General features: G+C 44.1%; 1 protein-coding gene across 3 annotated transcripts in view; it reads right to left on the reverse strand.

The window, feature by feature from the left end:
• Positions 1-17,932, reverse strand: part of HECW1 (HECT, C2 and WW domain containing E3 ubiquitin protein ligase 1) — a 454,397-nt gene that overhangs the window by 303,723 nt on the left and 132,742 nt on the right. For 2 of the 3 annotated variants that reach the window (XM_025379207.1, XM_025379206.1), the window contains one exon: positions 17,220-17,277. The exons of the other annotated variant lie outside the window; for it this stretch is intronic. In XM_025379207.1, coding sequence (XP_025234992.1) covers positions 17,220-17,246 — 27 coding nt within the window. In that variant the 5' untranslated portion in view covers positions 17,247-17,277. The remainder of the gene's footprint in view (positions 1-17,219; positions 17,278-17,932) is intronic. 3 annotated transcript variants of the gene reach the window in all.

The following is a 17,932-nucleotide window of genomic DNA, read 5'->3' on the forward strand; positions in this document are numbered from 1 at the left end:
AAAAAAAAAAAAAAAAAAAAAAAAAAAAAAGGCAATTTCCTTTACATAAAGACAATCTACTTTTCCTATGCCAATCATTTTCAAATATTCATCGCTAGCCCTAACTTCTCTTCTCAGTTCCAGGTGCCTGTGGCCACTTGAATGCCTCAGTCTCCTGCGACTCATCCTCATTATACTTCCTTGTAAGCAACCTAGTGCAGCGCTCAAGAACTTGCTCCCTGGAGCCAGACTGCCTGGGTTCCAATCCTACTTCAGCACTTACCAATTAATGCTTTGGGCAGTTAATTAATTTCTTAATTTCCCCATCTGTAAAACTGGGGCAAAAACTGTACCAACCTCTCACTCTTGTGAAAGAGGTTAATGTTTGCAAACTGTCTTAGAACAGTGCTTGGCACACAATAGGCACTATGTGAGTGCTCGTTAAATAAAAATAAATAAGTCTTGCTCCTCTTCAGAATTTCCTTCATCAGTAAATGGCACCTTCATCCACCAAACTAGATGAAACCTACAAGTCAGTCTTGATACCTCTGTGTCCCTCATCTCCCACATCCAAGCAATGACTAAGTCCTATGACTTCTATCTACTAAATCAACATTAAATCAGTCCACCTCTCTCCATCTTCACAGATACCATCCATCACCTAGTCCAAGCCACCATCATTTCTCACCTGAGCCACTCCTATGGCCTCCTGGTATCTCTTCAGCTACTCTGGTGTCTGTCTACTTTATCCAGAATTTTTCAAACACAAATTTGCTGCTTCATGACAGCAGAAGTGATCTGCACAGCTTGAAATACTCGAAAATCTTATTTTTCTTAGAATAAAAACAATAATCCACACTGTGTCCTATGATGGCTAGTGTGGCTCATCTCTTTTCCTTGGTCCCTGTGTTCCACCTGTCTTGGCACTTTTCAGTCTTTCCATGTGACATGTTTTCCTATGCAATGGGGGCTTTGCATATACCTGGAACATCTTCCCTTCTCTGTGCCTACTTAACATCTCACCCTTCTGATCTTAGTTCAGATAGTCCTTTCTTAAGAAAGCCTTTCTTGATCCCTTAACTAGATTGTACCCTCTGTTATCTGTCGTCAGAGCATGGTGTACACTTCCTCCACAAATTCTTTCTCAACTGGGGATGACTTTCCATTGCCTTTAGGCATTCATTGCTCTGATAAGAAGTCAGCCATAATTTTTTGTCATTATTCCTCTATATGCAACATATCATTTTTTCCTGTGGTTGCTGTTATATTTTATTTATCTTTGGTTTTCAGAAGTTTGACCATGATGTACCTGGGTGTGGTTTTATTTGTATCTCCACTACTTAGAATTAACTGAGATTCTTGAATCTACAGATTGATATTTTCTCATTGTATCCCAAATATTTCAGCTGTTATTTCTTTAAATATGTTTTCTGGCCCATTTTCTCTCTCATTATTCTGGGACTGCAACTACTCACATTTTAGACCATTTAATAGGTCACTGATGATGGGTAAAGTGTTTTTAAATAATTTTTCCCTGTGCTTTAGTTTAAACAATTTTATTAACCATCCTTTAAGTTCACTAATCTTTTATTTCAGTTTCTGTTCTGCTGTTAAGCTTATTCAATCCATTCTTTACATCAGATGTTTATTTTTTATTTTTACTCTAGAATTTGTTTCTTTTTTATGGCTTCCATTTCTCTGTTGTGATCCCCCATCTATTTATTCATTCTGGCCATCTTTTTCTGAACATCCTTGAACATATTTACAGTAGATGTTTTAAAGTCTTTCCCTGCTAGTTCCAATATCTGATTCATCTGTGGGTCTGCTTCTGTTGATAGTATTTTTCTGTTTACTTATCATATTATCTTGCTTCTCCCCATGTTTTATAACTCTAAAAATTATATATTGAATGTTTTTTGTTTTTTTGGTTTTTTTGGATGGAGTCTCACTCTGTTGCCCAGGCTGGAGTGCAGTGGCATGATCTTGGCTCACTGCAACCTCCACCTGCTGAGTTCAAGCGATTTTCCTGCCTCAGCCTCCCAAGTAGCTGGGACTACAGGCATGCACCATCACACCCGGCTAATGTTTGTATTTTTAGTAGAGACGGGGTTTTGCCATGTCGGCCAGGCTGATCTCGAAGTCCTGACCTTAGGTGATCCACCCTCCTTGGGCCAAATTGAACATTTTTTGTAGAAGAATAGTGCAGACTGAAGCATACTATTGTTTGTTTTGTTTTCCTTGAGAGTGCTGACTTTTTCCTAAATCTGGGGGCTAAGGTAAAAGTGATCACTCATATTTCACTAAGAGTTGAATTGGTAAAAACAAAAACAAAAAAAACTGGGGTGCACTTCCCACTGCTACATGTAGGGATTTTCTATCCAAGCTTTAACCTTACAGAAGCCATTCCCTACCATCAGCAATGTAACTGTTGCCCAAGTCAAGACATTTGCCTCTGTTAGTTCCAACAAATAAAAATATGTCTCTTTTTGCTGACCAAAAACAACAGGGCCAACAACAACTCTATAAGCACAGGCAATTTAACAAGTATGTTTTCAGTTAGTGCCATTTTTAATTCTAATTATCTTCTGTTAGGTCAAGTGGAGGATTTCTAGCCTTCCTGGGCCAATACATTAAAAAAAAATTCCGAGTCTGTCCTGGTTGTCTAGATTCCCATTCAATTACACTGGCTTAATCCAGTTTTGGAGACATTCTTGACCAAGATCTACCTGTAAATGAAGTGTATAATTAGTTCCATAATCTGGTACGAAAATGCCTCTCAGTTGCTTTATTGGCATACTACACTAGAAAAACATGGGGCTTGGGGTTAAACTAACATGGGTTTGAATGTTAGCTCCATTACTTTTTAATGTGTAATTCTTTTTTTTTTTTTTTGAGATGGAGTCTCACTCTTTCGCCCAGGCTGAAGTGCAGTGGCACAATCTCAGCTAATTGCAACCTCCGCCTCCCAGGTTCAAGCGATTCTCACGCCTTAGCCCCGAGTAGCTGCGACTACAGGCCATGCACCACCATGCCCGGCTAAATTTTTTGTACTTTTAGTAGAGACGGGGTTTCACCATGTTGTCCAGGCTGGTCTCGAACTCCTGACCTCAGGTGATCCACTGGCCTTGGCCTCCCAAAGTGCTGAAATTACAGGCATAAGCCACCACGCCTGGCCTTTAATGTGTCATTCTAACATCGTATTAAACTTTTTCAATTTTATTGTCTATAAAATAGAGAAGACAATATCAGATTCCTAGGATTGGGAGGACTAATGAGCATCTAATAATTAATGAGCACTTAATGAAAACCTGCCAAGTGCCAGGAATGTGAAGAGTGCTTCACCCATGTTATCCCACTGAATACCACTATTCTTTTTATTATTTCCAATTGCATATGAATAAATTAAGACATAGAGAGGCAAAATAACTTGCCTCAGGTCATCTAAGTCAGCAGCGGTAAAAGATGGATACAAACCTAAAATCTCAGCTGAGAGTCCATACTCTTTAGCCCCTGTGCTAAAATTCCTGGTACTCTGTTGAGGGTCACCTCAACACACTGCTTTTACTAATAACAATTAATAGTATTAACATTAATAACACAAATAAAATAAATCCCCCATCAAGTCTGCTTGGTCTAGACGACGGTGCTTGGTTTTGGTTTTTCACCTCCTCTCCACTGGAGGTTTGCTGCTACCCCTCCATCAGAGTGGGAATCTAACCCACCCGAACCCCAAGCCTCTTGCTTCAGGCCCTAATCTGTCTTACTAATATCAATCTTCTTACCTTGAAGGCAGAACCCTGTTTTACTGCCTAGGTTAGTGATTCCCAGAGTGTACCCAAGTAATCATGAGTTACGAGATGATAAGTTAGAAAAATGTGATATTAATGTTGTGTTTCAAAATCCCCTTCTTGCCACATATTAGACTCAGAGAGGTCCTTCAGCAAATACATCAGATCATTTTGTTTAACTTGGGTGTTTCCCAAATTTACTTGACCACAGAACTCTTTCATGGCCAACTACTAATAGCTCACTTTGGAATATTAACATACACACTATATTTGTGTGAACATCTCTTTGTGTCTTGTTCATTCGGGTGGCCCCACAGCCCTTAGTACAATAATCAGTTAAGGCTCACAGAATGAATGAACGATGAAAACATGAGTGAGTATCTAACAACAATCATTGTGACACTGTTAATTTTGGAACGGAGAGAGAGTGGGCATTGTTCTTTGTTGTTTCCTGATTTCTGTATCAATATTCTAAAATGCTTAGCTCTCAAGTTAAAATTAAGTCTTACTTGGCATAAATAGAATCGAATAAATGATTGTCAATACATGGTCTATACACCTTACTTTCTTTCTTTTTTGGGGGGGATGTTGGGGGAGGGGAAGCCAGATGCAGAGAAGGGGGATGAAGAATAGTAGGTTCTGTTCTAGGAAATATTGCTTTTAGTGAAGTAGCTTTTACTTATCTTATCACTCCCTTGGCACACATTAAGCTAATGTACTACTTATTAATTATTCCAGTATTTCACCATGATATTATTAATCAGAAATTACTTTGATGTTCATCTTTTTTTTTTTTTTTTTAGATGAAGTTTCGCTCTTTTTGTCCAGGCTAGAGTGCAGTGGCACAATCTTGGCTCACTGCAACCTCTGCCTCCCAGGTTCAAATGATTCTCCTATTTCAGCCTCCCAAGTAGCTGGGATTACAGTCGCCTGCCACCATGCCTGGCTAATTTTTTATTTTTAGTAGAGACAGGGTTTCACCATGTTGGCCAGGCTGGTCTCTAATTCCCGACCTCAGGTGATCCGCCTGCCTTGGCCTCCCAAAGTGCTGGGATTACAGGTGTGAACCACAGTACCCAGCCGATGTTCATCTTCACTATGTTTTTACTTGGTTTGAACTATAACACTCCCTTTTCACAGTGCTCTGTGAGATCTTCAATGCCAAACACAGTTTCAAGACCCACATACTAACTTTTCACATTTACTATTTTGGATTGGATGATAAAACAAATAGCCAATCATTATTCTTTGCCTTAAAGGCTCTCAAAACATTTACGAGGGCCTACTGTGGACCTAGAGTGTGAGTTACCTATCCAATAATAGGAGATGGCGTGCAAGATGGTGAGCAGCACACTTTAAAGATTAAAAGGACAGTTTTAGTCATGACAAACTTGAGCTTGTTTTATTTTTCACACCTCTGCATATTAAATAATTAGGTCAGATTTTCTTGGAAGCGGATGACATCACTTTTTATACTAAGGAAAAGAAATCCTTCCTTCTCACCTAATTAACTACAACTCATATTTTAGTTCCTCAACTTCAGACCAAATAAAGTCCTCCCTCCTCCCTCATGCATGCTCATAGAGCTGGGCTCCTTCCCCCTTCAGAATATCCACATTTCCTGTGAGTGGAATGGCTTTTCTCCTTCACTAAACTGGAAGCTTGTAAATAAGCTGGGGCTGGCTTGGCTCATCATATCATCCCCTGCACCCAGCACAGTGCATGGCCCAGAAGAGCCACGTCACAAATATTTATGAATAAATATGTTGCAAAATACATATTTATTGAATAAATCTTGTTTTTTGTTTTTGTTTTTTTTTAGACAGAGTTTCACTCTTGTCACCCAGGCTGGAGCGCAGTGGTGCGATCTTGGCTCACTGCAACCTCCACCTCCTAGGTTCAAACAATTCTCCTGCCTCAGCCTCCTGAGTAGCTGGGATTACAGGCATGCAACCATGCCCAACTAATTTTTGTATTTTTGGTAGAGACAGAGTTTCACCATGTTGGCCAGGCTGGTCTTGAACTCCTGACCTCAGGTGATCCACCCACCTCGTCCTCCCAAAGTGCTGGGATTACAGGCATGAGCCACCATGCCCGGCCTGAATAAATCTCATTTTATGCAATGGTGACTGAAGTTATCAAAATAAGGTAATGTAGTACCTGGAACAGTACTTGACTCTCCAGCTATTTTTATTTCAAACTCTTTTGCTTGAAAGTAGAATTCCAGATGAGGAATTAGCATAGTTGGGTTAGCTCCTTGGATCACATTGGGCACACTTGTCAAGCTTTTAGATGCCCTAATTCTTAAATAACATAGAGTTTGTGTTCTAACCTCTAATTGTATTAATCGACTAGGGCATTGTGTTTCCTCTTCTAAACTTGTAATTATGGATCATTGGACTGAGTGCAAAGTAGCTATTGCACAGCCCAGCGAGGAATGACAAAGTTATCCTTAGTCAACAATAGAAAACGTGATGGGGGGAGCAAACCAAGACGGCAGCCGCTAGTAGGGATGATTCAATATCCCTTCTTCTAGTGACATAGAAGAAGGGTAGGGTATATAAATGACTCTAGCAAAGACAAGTTTAGATAGATACAGTTACGGCTGGTTCTGTGGTTTTCAAAAGTAGAGAGTGGCCATCTCTCTGGGCATTAGGACCAGTGCTGGAAGTGAAGAGATGGTAATTAAACTGACGTACAGCTGAGGAAATTCCTGGCTCCTCACACACTTTTGTATATCATATCCAAGAAAGCTGGAAGACTGAACTCTCTGCTGAGGGGAAACAATGGTTGGGGAGGTGGGGAGGTAAGGAGGCTTTTGTCGAGGTTCCTGCTAGTATGGTGTCAGCAGATTGTATATCGACTTAATGTTTGATTTGTGTGTTTTCCAGTACATTCTCCTGAACTCCTTGACATAACTTTCCAGTAAAAGTGCTTGTCTAGTAAGTCAGATATTTCCAGGAGGGCTGGGAAAGTGGAACCGTGCCACCTGGCACTATTTCATAAAATTAATTACCTGAACAAATTCATGAAAAATTGCAAATACAAGTGCTACAATATAGAGTTAGTGGGCCATGCCATATTTCTTCTCTCTAACAATTACCTGTGTTATTTTCACTTAAGTGGGGCTTCATTATTTTGCTCTCAGTGGCCATTGATTCTCTACTGGAAAAAAAAAAAAAGGATCTGTGTTTGGTCTCCTCGGGTTTGAAAAGACCTGAAGATAAGACTACATTGGAGCCTGACTCAGGAAACAAAGACGCTTCCCAGGCAATTGTTCATCTAATCTGGGGATATTCATTACCAGTCAATCAAGGAGATTTGCCTGGAAAATTTCTCTTAACATGAGCTTTAGATAGAAAGACCAGCAGTCAGCATAGACTCAGAGTCCAGAGATCTAAACCTCACTCCAGGTGGCACAGTGGGCAGCTTTAAGCAAGCCCCTCGCTTCTCTAAGCCGGTTTCCTCAGCTATAAAATGAATGCATTCATGTGATATCTCTGCATCTCCCCCCTAACTTTTTTTTTTTTTTTTTTTAAGACGGAATTTCACTCTTGTTGTCCAGGCTGGAGTGCAATGGCACGATCTCAGCTCCCTGCAACCTCCGCCTCCCAGGTTCAAGCAATTCTCCTGCCTCAGCTTCCCCAGTAGCTGGGATTACAGGCACCTGCCACAATGCCCGGCTAATTTTTTTGCATTTTTAGTAGAGACGGGGTTTCACTATGTTGGCCAGGCTGGTCTCGAACTCCTGACCTCAGGTGATCCACTCCCACCCCCCTTGGCCTCCCAATGCACATCTCTTAACATTGGAGGGAATGTAAAAGTTGATGATGTATTTAAAGCCCTTGGAAAACTGAAGGCACTGAACAAACCTAAGTCAGAGTTTTTAAAAGGTGGAATCAAGCTTAGAACAGAGCTACCAGCAGCCATAATAAAATGATAGGGTTTATTCTCACAATCTATGTTTGTGGACTTCTAAACAGATGTGTATATAAAGTAAGGCTTGTATTTGAGAAATAAAGGAGGCTAGATTTGAGTTTATTCAGTGGGTGTGTAAATGGAGCCTGTCTCCTCACCATCACCACCACCATGGTCATCACTGTCATCATCACTACCAATGAGTGAGCAACAACAATGTGTAGGCACGTGGCAGGACCCTTCCTTCCCTTCATGCTACCATTCAATTCTCTCAAAAACTCAAGAAGCTTCTCTATTACTGTCCTCATTCCAGAAAGGGGCAATGAGAGGCTCCAAGAGGTTGCCAGTGGTTCCCAAACCGGGCTGTGCATCAAAATGACGAAGAATTTTTTTTTTTTTTAAAGTGCAGCTGTTTGAGCCTTGACCAGCTACTGAACTAGGTAAATCCCAAGCAGCTGAAAATCCCTGTCCAAGCTCTACAGATGATTTTACTGAGCAGACAGACTTGCAAATGACTGGGCTAAATAATGCCCCCAAGGTTACGCAGCTGGAAGCAAAGCTGAACTCTAATCAAGGTTGGCCACTGGACTTCTGTGTCAGCTCTTAACCACTTTTCTGTCTTGTTCAATTGGCGGTTAACAGTCTATTTAACAACAACTGTCTTTTATTGACTTTAATTAGTTTTTCCACATTCTACATCTACTGTTAAACTATACTGCAAGATTGCTTTTCCCCAGTAACCATTTAGGTGTTTTATAATGAATGACTCAGCTCCCAAGGATCTTTTATAGTCTGGCCAACTGCTAGTGATATTTACTAATAGATGGAGAGTCTATCCATGATGAAGGTTACAAAATGCATGGGTATGACTGTGGGAACTCATAACCAATGATCAAATGACATCTGTACATTGGTGAAAGGAGTTTTTAATGAGAGACTGGGATCAATGGGCCCAGAGGTAGCTGTGAAAGCCTCTGCATGGCTTGGGCCACGGTATAAGCCAGTGTGTTCCCAACTTAAATGTCTACATGAATTACCTGGAAATCTTATTAAAGTGCGGAGATTGATTCAGCATTTCTGGAGTGGGCTCCGGAGTTTACTTTTCTGAGCTCCCAGGTGATGCTAAAGCTGCCGGTTCTTGGGTGTAAGTACACATGGCCCTAAGACAGCTATGAAGAGATCCACTCTCAGCAGAAGAACCAGAAGCCCCGGGAGTGAGCCTCAGACAGCTCCTCACTTACACGGATACTGACTGGGGGCAGAAAGTTGGGGAGGACACTCAGAGGTGAGCTACTGAAGTGAAGAAAGACCCACGTAGCAGGGGAAGGCGTTGACCAGAGAAGAACCTATTATCTATCATGGAGCAAGGAAGGGTGATGAGTGTAAGTGAAAAGCACACTTATATGTTGAGTAGAGGGCTCGCAGGTGTGTGGTTCTGATAATGATGCACATTTGGAAATATTCTATATGGTAAGGGAGTGAATTCTAGACCAACATTGGTTGAATCAATGGAGACAGGAGGAGGATACTGCTGGATGCTGAGATTCTTACAAGGTGAGCCAAGGACCCTGTGAAATGTACCCCCTAGAGCATTGGGTCCAGCTTGGATGAATGACGCTGCCCCTTGCGATTACCTGACGCCTACCTGTCAGGTAATAGCGTTCTACTCTGAACAGCTACATGGAAATAAACAGTAACTGGAGCAAAATAACATATGCTTAGGCTAATTCCATTTGGGGAAGAAAGAGTCTGAGAAGGACTTTGCTGGTAGAATTGTATAAGGGAGAAAAGATGAAGTAACCAGAGCATGGGCTGGGGTTTAATCAAGCAGGAGTGTAATGAACCCATAACTCCAAGAGCATCTTAGCCATTTAGACCTGTGAGTATAATGAGTACAAAGAAACTAGATTTTGTGGCCAGCCATGGTGGCTCATGCCTGTAATCCCAGCACTTTGGAAGGCCAAGGCGGGTGGATCACCTGAGATCAGGAGTTCGAGACCAGCCTGGCCAACATGGTGAAATCCCATCTCCATTAAAAACACAAAAATCAGCTGGGCGTGTTGGCAGGCACTGGTAATCCCAGCTACTCAGGAGGTTGAGGCTGGAGAATTGCTTGAACCTGGGAGGCAGAGGTTGCAGTGAGCCGAGGCCACACTATTGCACTCCAGTCTGGGTGACAGAGCAAGACTCGGTCTCAAAAAAATAAAAGAAAACAGAAAGGAACTAGATTTTTGTGCATCCACATTCGGTTCCCTGTCCCACTAGGCTAGGCAAAAGGCATCTGGAATTGCAGAAGGACAGGGCCCATTCTTCAACAGAGGCTTCTGCGACTTGGCCTGGGACTCCGACAGCATGGTACCTCCACAGCCCCTTGCAGCCCTCAAGGAGAGGTAAACCTCAATAAAATGACTGGGAGGGAAAGCCAGAGGAGGAAGCACCCACAGGGCCCATCCGGTAAGGGGGGTGGGGTCCTGACACCGGAAGCATTGCTGCCCTGGGAGAAGTAATGAATGACTGTAGGGCCAGCAACAAAATAGGCTAAAACACAGCTGCCTTCAGAGGAGGTGAGTTAAGTAGGAGCGGTGATGAGCTGAAGGTCATATGCCCTCCGGCCTAACAGGGCCCTCCTCACTCAGCTCTGTGGCCAAGCAGAGGGTGGGCCCAGGACTGTAGGAGCTTTTGATTTTTTTCAAGAGAAGCTAAGATTCTGAATTTTTATATAAATTGCCTATTTTTATTTAAAAAGCCATTAATAAAATCAAATAAAAAAACACCGGCAGCCAAATAAAATACACTTGCAAAGAAGCATGAGTTGGTGACCTCTGGGCTATTTTTTTACGCAAGTATAGAGAGACAGCATGGGTGTTTAGACTGAACCCAGAGGCGGAGGTACAAGGCAGGGCAGGTACACACAGGGCGTTCCTGGCGCTCCCTTCTCCACCTTCTTTCCCCTGGCCTCTCTTCTTAGCGCTTCCCAGGGCTTTACATCGTGTTCTGCACTTGTGTGGGTTCTTCATTTTCTGACACCCCTCCTCTCAGCTAGAATAAAACCTCCAGGCGGCCAGAGACCTGTTTGCTAACAACTGTATCTCTCCTTCTTTGACTATATCTGGTACACAGTAGGCGCTCAATAAATAGTGGCCCAGTTGAAAAGGAATGACTGGTCCATGCTCCCATCTATAACATCCAAGCCAGGCTGAGCTGGTGTCACAGACCCCTCATTTCAGGGTCTGACATCGAATTCAGAATAGTTCATGAGGCTGCTGTGGGCCAGAGTGACCCAGGATAATCCCTATCCAAAAATTTTAAGACGAATACAATGCTCCCAAATCCATTTTTAGTTTGTATTTCTGTGTGTGTGTGTTTTGGTTAAAATCTGCAAGAGAGGAAGAAAAACCACATCCATCCGTGGCGTATATTCAGCTGTGATCATGAAAATACTGAGTTATTGTTTGAAATCGTGTAAAGCAAGAACCTGCATTAAGAAAGCATAGCTAAGCAAAGAGGCCCCGGACCCATATCTGCTGACATACCGTGCTATCCTGAGACTGCCGCAGAACATTTGCAAAGCCGTGTTCTCTAAGAATTCTGCACAGTGCAAACAGGCATGAGGGGAAAAATACTACTAGGGAACTTCTAGTTCTTGCTGAAAAGGAAAATTTTGAGCTCTAAATCTAGCACTACCAAGCAAGAGAGGCATCTGTGGCTGCATATAAAGCTGGTACTCCTTTGCTTGAACAAAATCCCTCAGTATACAGTACTTAAAATAAACAAAGCTCAAAACAGTCAGCTACACACGCATGTTTTTTGGCCACATGCTGCCTGAAGAAAATAGCTATGCCGTGTGCATGCCCTAGTTTAAACCAAGCCTGAATACTGCACAGTCTCATTCCTCTCCCGGTCTCCTTTTCTAGACAGAAATACATTTCCCTTTAATGTACAAGTGAGAAAAAAATATGTTTAAAAGACAGTCCAGGCCCTTGATAAAAAGCACTTACTTTGAAAGAACAGGACAGACTACGTATTCAAAACAAGAGCGCCTTCTTAAAGTGCAGGCTCAGAAGTTGTTCAATGGCCAGGACCTTGATTTGTGCTGGCGGCTCTGGTCCTGCTGGGCATGGTTAAGGGCGAGGCTTGCAGCCCGCACGGCGTGGTTCTCCAGGGGTGCTGCGTCAGGCTGACGCTCCGGAACAGTTACTGGGACAGGCTGTGAGCGACTCAGCAGGACAGTTTTATTTCTGTGCTGAGCTTGCTGCTTCCTGCTGGGAAAATGGTGGTGGTGGAGTCACACCCGGGTACCGGGCCGCAGCCGAGGCTCTGCAGATGACCCGAGTTCTGATGGAGGTGGGGACGGGCGGCGCCCAGCACCTAGGGGGCAGAGGGCGAGCAGTCCCCGAAGAAGATTCACGCTAGGCGATTGGTCTCCTCACGGGAGCTCCTCGACCCTGCCAAGGGCATGACTCAGCTCACCCAGGGCAGTGCTGGACCACACTATTTATCTCCTAAGGTCCAGGAGAGCCGAGTTCAGACAGTGACTGGAGAAGAGCTGGAGGGGAGGCAGGGCGGCCCCTAAGTCAGTGGGGTCCAGAGATCGTGGCCTCACATGCACACAGATTCAGCCCCTTTCTCTTTGGTAGCTATTGCAATAGAGTGGCTTAGGACTCCGACCCTGAAAACTATGAGGAGGGGGAGGGGAAACAGGAGGAGAACAGGGAGATGGGGAAAGACGGACAGGAGAAGGAGGAGGAAAAGGAGGAGGAGGAGGAGGAGGGAGAGGAAAGACGCCAGCCTTACAATGGAGGTCCCAAATCAATAAGTGCAGAGAATTAATGATGTCCTGATTTTCTGTTGGTGTCAGGATGACAAATTGCAGAGTTAGAAGAGAGGCTTCTCATGACTGTCAATTTATGTTTGCACAACATTATAACCAAAAGCAAGCCAGAGATATAGTGGAAGTTTAGGGAAGCTGGCTGTGGTTTCAGACGCCTGAGGATCTACACCTCTGTCTCCTGATACATTCTAGACCCAGGATGTGTCTAGATGAAGGACTTGGTGGGGCGGGGTATGGTATAGGGAACCTCAGGATCATTTTCAGTTTGGAAGATTTAGGCAAGAACATGAAAGTTCTGGAGCCACAGATTTTCTTTATTGTGTAGAGTTTGGAGTGAAGGAGAGTGATGTAACAAGGCCCATTCTGTGTCAGGAGAGGGGTGTGCTGTCGGGAGCTCTGAGGCTCCACCTCAGTCCTGCGGTCTCTGGGTGACCTCCGATGACACACAACCTCTCTGGGCTCTTCTCTTTCCTCTTCTTTCTCTCCTCTCCTCGCCTCTCCTCCTCTCCTTTATCTTTCTCTTTCTTCCCTCCCTCCATTGTTTTCCCTCCCTGCCTCCCTCCCTCCCTTCCTTCCTTCTTTCCTTCTTCTCTCCCTCCCTCCTTTCTTGTTTGCTTCCTTCTTTCTTTCTCCTTCCTTCCTTTTTCTTTCTTTCTTTCTTTCTTTCTTCTCCTTCCTTCCCTTCCTTTTTCTTTTTTCTCTTTTTTCCTCTCTTTCCTTCCTTCCTTCCCTCCTTCCTTTTACTTTTTTCTCTTTTTTCCTCTCTTTCCTTCCTTCCTTCCCTCCTTCCTTTTTCTTTTTTTCTCCCTTTTTTCCTCTTTTCCTTCCTTCCTTTTTCTTTTTTTCTTTTTTCTTCTTTCCCTTCTTTCCTTCCTTACCCTCCTTTCCTTCCTTCCTTCCTTCCTTCCTTCCTTCCTTCCTTCCTTCCTTCCTTCCTTCCTTCCTTCCTTCCTTCCTTCCTTCTTCCCTCCCTCCCTCTCCCCTTCCTTCCTCTCTCTCTCTCTTTCTTTCTTTCCTTCCATGGCATCTCACTCTGTTGCCCAGGCTGGAGTGCAATGGCACGATTATAGCCCACTGCAGCCTCTAACTCCTGGGCTCAAGCAATTCTCCTGCCTCAACCACCAGAGTAGCTGCGACTACAGGTGCACTGCCATGCCTGGCTAAATTTTTAAATTTTTATTAGTGATGGGGTCTCACTATGTTGCCCAGGCTTATATAGACTGGTCTCAAGCTATCCTCCTGATATCCCCCTCCCAAAGTTCTGGGATTACAGCTGTGAGCCACTGTGCCTGGTCTGGGCTTCACTTTCAACATGAGAAGTTATTATGATCCCTTGAATTTTAGTGCCCTATTCTTCCATGTCCTGCCATCTAGCACATGCCCTAAACAGAAGGAAATCAAATGAACCAAGTTTTCCTGCCTGTTTCGTCCATTGTCCTCCCTTCATTCCTCTACCTTAGGGCAGTACATTCCACCAAAGGACCACACCTTGGCGTTGCAGTCAAAACAGAGCTAAACTCTGCACAGCCCAGAGAAGCTGATTTTCTGGTCTTTGGAGAGTACAGCAGACATGGAGCTGTGCTTTCTCTTTTAAAAACAGATTCATTGCCCAGTTGTCAGGATGCTGTTAGCTGACAGCTTCCAGCCACCAACTCCTTCCACTCTACTTATGTTTGGAGGGGTTCTCTGGTTCTTTTTAGGGTGCCTTGGCCTAACACTAAGCTAGGTGGGAGTGCAAGGGCCTTGCCATTCCCACCCAACACTGGGTCTCTAAACAGGCAGTTTTTGCTCCTGAGAGTCCACTGGGCTGGCAGAGGCTCTGCCAGGCTGCAGCCCCCACACAATTCCACTTCTTCCCTTTCCCTGTCACAAGTGTTAGTTCTCTCTTGCCCTCTCAGGGGACCTAACAGACACAGAGATGCCAGTCATTTGCAATGCATGTTTTGTTTTTTCTCCGCAGAGGGCCTTTGATAGGCTTGAGAAAGCCATCTTTGGGTGACAACATACTTGTTTTTGTAGCATAAAGATCTTCAGCACAGATTTCTTTCTCATTCTCTTATTCACAGAAGTGGTGAGGCTTAGTTCCCATCAGGTCTAGCTAGTGTTTCTCAACCAGGAGTGCATACCAGAATCACCTAGAGACCTTTTCAGTGTACAAGTAGGCAGGCTTCACATGCGAAGCTAGACTTGGTGGTTTGCGATGTACCCCTGGTTGAGAACCGGTGGTTATAGCATAAAATTCTCCCTTGTATGAGCCTCTTTCAGAGATGAGCATTCATCCTACTGAGGATCATTCCAGAAGCTGAAAATACACTGACATTAAGTGGTCAATTAAATGATGCCTAGTTTATTTCTTTTATTTTCTTTTTTTTCTAGAGACAAGGTCTTGCTATGTCACCCAGGCTGGAATGCAGTGGTGCTGTCATAGCTCACTGTAGCCTTGAACTCGTGGGCTCAAGCGATTCTCCCCGTTCAGCCTCCTCAGCAGCTGGGACTACAGGCACACACTACCATGCCCAATTAATTTTTTTTTTTTTAATTTTTCGTAGACATGGGATCTCGCTATGTTGCTCAGGCTGGTCTCATACTCCTGGCCTCAAGCGATCCTCCCACCTTAGCCTCCAGAGCTTATTTCCAGATATTTTTATAAGTCCAGCTAGCAGTGCTGCAGACTCATTTCAGAGCATGATGAATCTTCTTATAAATTTAGGGGAAGGTGTCGGGAACTTTGGCATTATTTTTAATTTTGAAGATTTACATGAAAGCACAGAAGTTACGGGGCCATAGATTCCCTTTACCGAGTAAGGTTTGGTAAAGTAAAGAGCTTTGCATTTACCTTCCAGGGAACCTGGGAATAAGGCTGCTGCATCCTGTCCTTTCAGGTTCCCTGTGTCATTGCAGGAGGCTGTACCCATGCTTATGTTTTGTTTCACAAGCTAAGTCCTTGACAGCATCAGCTGGGATCCCAGTCTTCTCTCATGTTTCCCGGTGAGAACTCACTCACATAAATGTCGGGGAGAATACTTGGCCTTCGTGTTTCCTGGATCACTGAATAAAATCCCCTGTGATGATCTGTGTGCATATTTGGCTTTGCTGTTTGGTTCCAGGAGTTTTATTTCAAGGCAAAGCTTGTATCTGAAGATGCCATGAGCTGAGATCGTCTAGGACTGAGAAGCCCTAACTTCCCAAGGACACTAATCCTGGAAAGAAGAAAGAGGGGGCATTCTTCCTGAAAGTGAAATGCACCCAGAAGGAACTGCTTGGTATTTAAAAAATACTTCTCACTCTATCTTTAAAGCCAAAGAGAAAACACCGAAGTCCAAAGGGAATGCAGACAGACTGACTGCTATGAAAACTTTCTCTTAGCAAAAGTTACACCTTCCCTAAGGGACAGCTGGAGGGTTGAGTAAACTGAGGGAACTGGGGAAACCAAGGCTGTGCTGAGCTCTGAGGTGTGAAAATAGTACAGAGGAAGTGGCTCCTGAGCGCACACCAAGCTGGGATACTCAAGGAAACAAAGGGGAATTTAAGTGACTGTGCTGACTGTTCCTGGATGTTTGGCAGCACAGGACTAAGTATTAATTTAATGCTTCCTGAATCCAACACATGCTATGCTCATTCTTTAAGTGCATTAGGCAGAACTTGTGAATTAGGAGAGCTGCCCTCTGCATGAGTAGGCAGCAGGGCCCTGTGGCAGAGGAGAAGCTGCCTCTGCATGCGAGCGTGGCCTCACCCTTCCGCCCACGGACGCGTAGCAAGGCACGCACTGAACATCTCAGGGCGTCCCTCTTCTTCTTGCAGGGTTATTTCAAGGATTCGCTGAATATGCATGTGGATATGCTTAATAAATTTGCAAAGTGCTATGCAAATGTGGGCTTTTATTTATTTTTTAGAGAAAAGCCTCACATCAGGATTGGCTGAGTATTACCCAAACAGCACAGGGCCCAGTGGATGGACTCCAGCTCAGACAGGCAGACCTCAGTTGGAATCAATGCTCCTTATTTACCTACTGGGAGACTTCAGAGCAATCAGTCAACCCTCTATGACCCAGTTCCCTCGTACATCAAATGGGGACAATGATCATACCTACCATGATGCATGGTGCCCAGTAAATGTGCGCTGTGATGACTGTAAACCGGGGCTGTCACCAAAAGTAAAACCATGACACAGAGGAAGGAGGAGCCTTGGCAGGAAGTCTTGGGGAGCTGGTGGAAAGTACTTTCAGGGAAAGGCACCCTGCTGCAAGGGCCCATCCTAATGAGCCATCAGCCTCCTAGAGGATGGCCTGGCTCTGAGTCAGGAGGAGAAGCCGTTGCTCTTGTCTCAAGGCCTATTTCTGTCTGTCCATATCAACTGTACAGCAATTACCCCTAGACAGCGGAGCTCTCGGCTATAATTCTGGAAGTAGCATCATAGAGTGTTTCCAGGTACAAATTCACTTGTAACAACTGTACGTTCACATCACACAAGGAGGACTCGACATGCAAAAACATCATCTCAAAATGGAGCACAGTCGAATTCTGGGGTGGATGCAGGTGGTGGGGAGGGAGGGTGATGGATCTCAAATGTCCAGCCACACTTGAGAGAATTCCTGGGCTGGGCAACAGCAATGGCCCTGGGCTGAGGCACATTCCATTATGAGTGGAGTGGGTTTATAATGGAATGACATGGATGGTTTCTTATAATCAGAAAAGCACACTGACCTTCACACTACACAGGTGCAGCAGCATAATGACCCACCACGTGTACGCGCATCAATTCCTGGGGAAAAGTCCAACGAGGTTAACTTAGCGTGTATCCCAAGCAAACAAAATCAGCAACATTACCCGCACAAACAACATTGTTCCCCCCACCCCTGCCAAGATACCTGGCCTGGGCAACTGACGTGCAAAAGGAAACATCACACAAGGACCACACTCATTTTGATAAAGTGGATAAAAAGTTGCAAGCAACATTATTCTGTGCCATAAGTAATTGGATTTTGATTTTAAATTTTAATTTAAGGAATGAGACCCATGGGCCTAGAATTTTTTTTTCTTTTTCAAGAAACAAAGAGTTGGTGTAGGTGTTTGTGGGGAAAGAGAAGTTCTGCTCTCCCAGCTGTCTGAGAAGGCCACCTAAAAGCATCCTCACATATGATCCACTCCTGAAGCTCCCTCGACCACAAAGGAGGGGGAATCTACAATTAAACTGCTGAAAATTCACTGCCTGTTTCAGTGCCCTTACTTCCTCAGGCATTTACTCAGATGGGAAAGACTCAAGAAGTGCTGTCCCCTTCCACTTGTCCTGCAGAGTGACTGTCACCACAATCAACTTGGCATCACTGGTCTCACCATTGGCACTTTAGAGCTACCATGTCCAAAATTAGCATATAGGACTTGAGCAGAGATACCAGGCATCGTCTATCAGGGCCCTC

This window comes from Theropithecus gelada, chromosome 3 (assembly GCF_003255815.1).
Source record: "Theropithecus gelada isolate Dixy chromosome 3, Tgel_1.0, whole genome shotgun sequence".
NCBI lineage: Eukaryota > Metazoa > Chordata > Mammalia > Primates > Cercopithecidae > Theropithecus > Theropithecus gelada.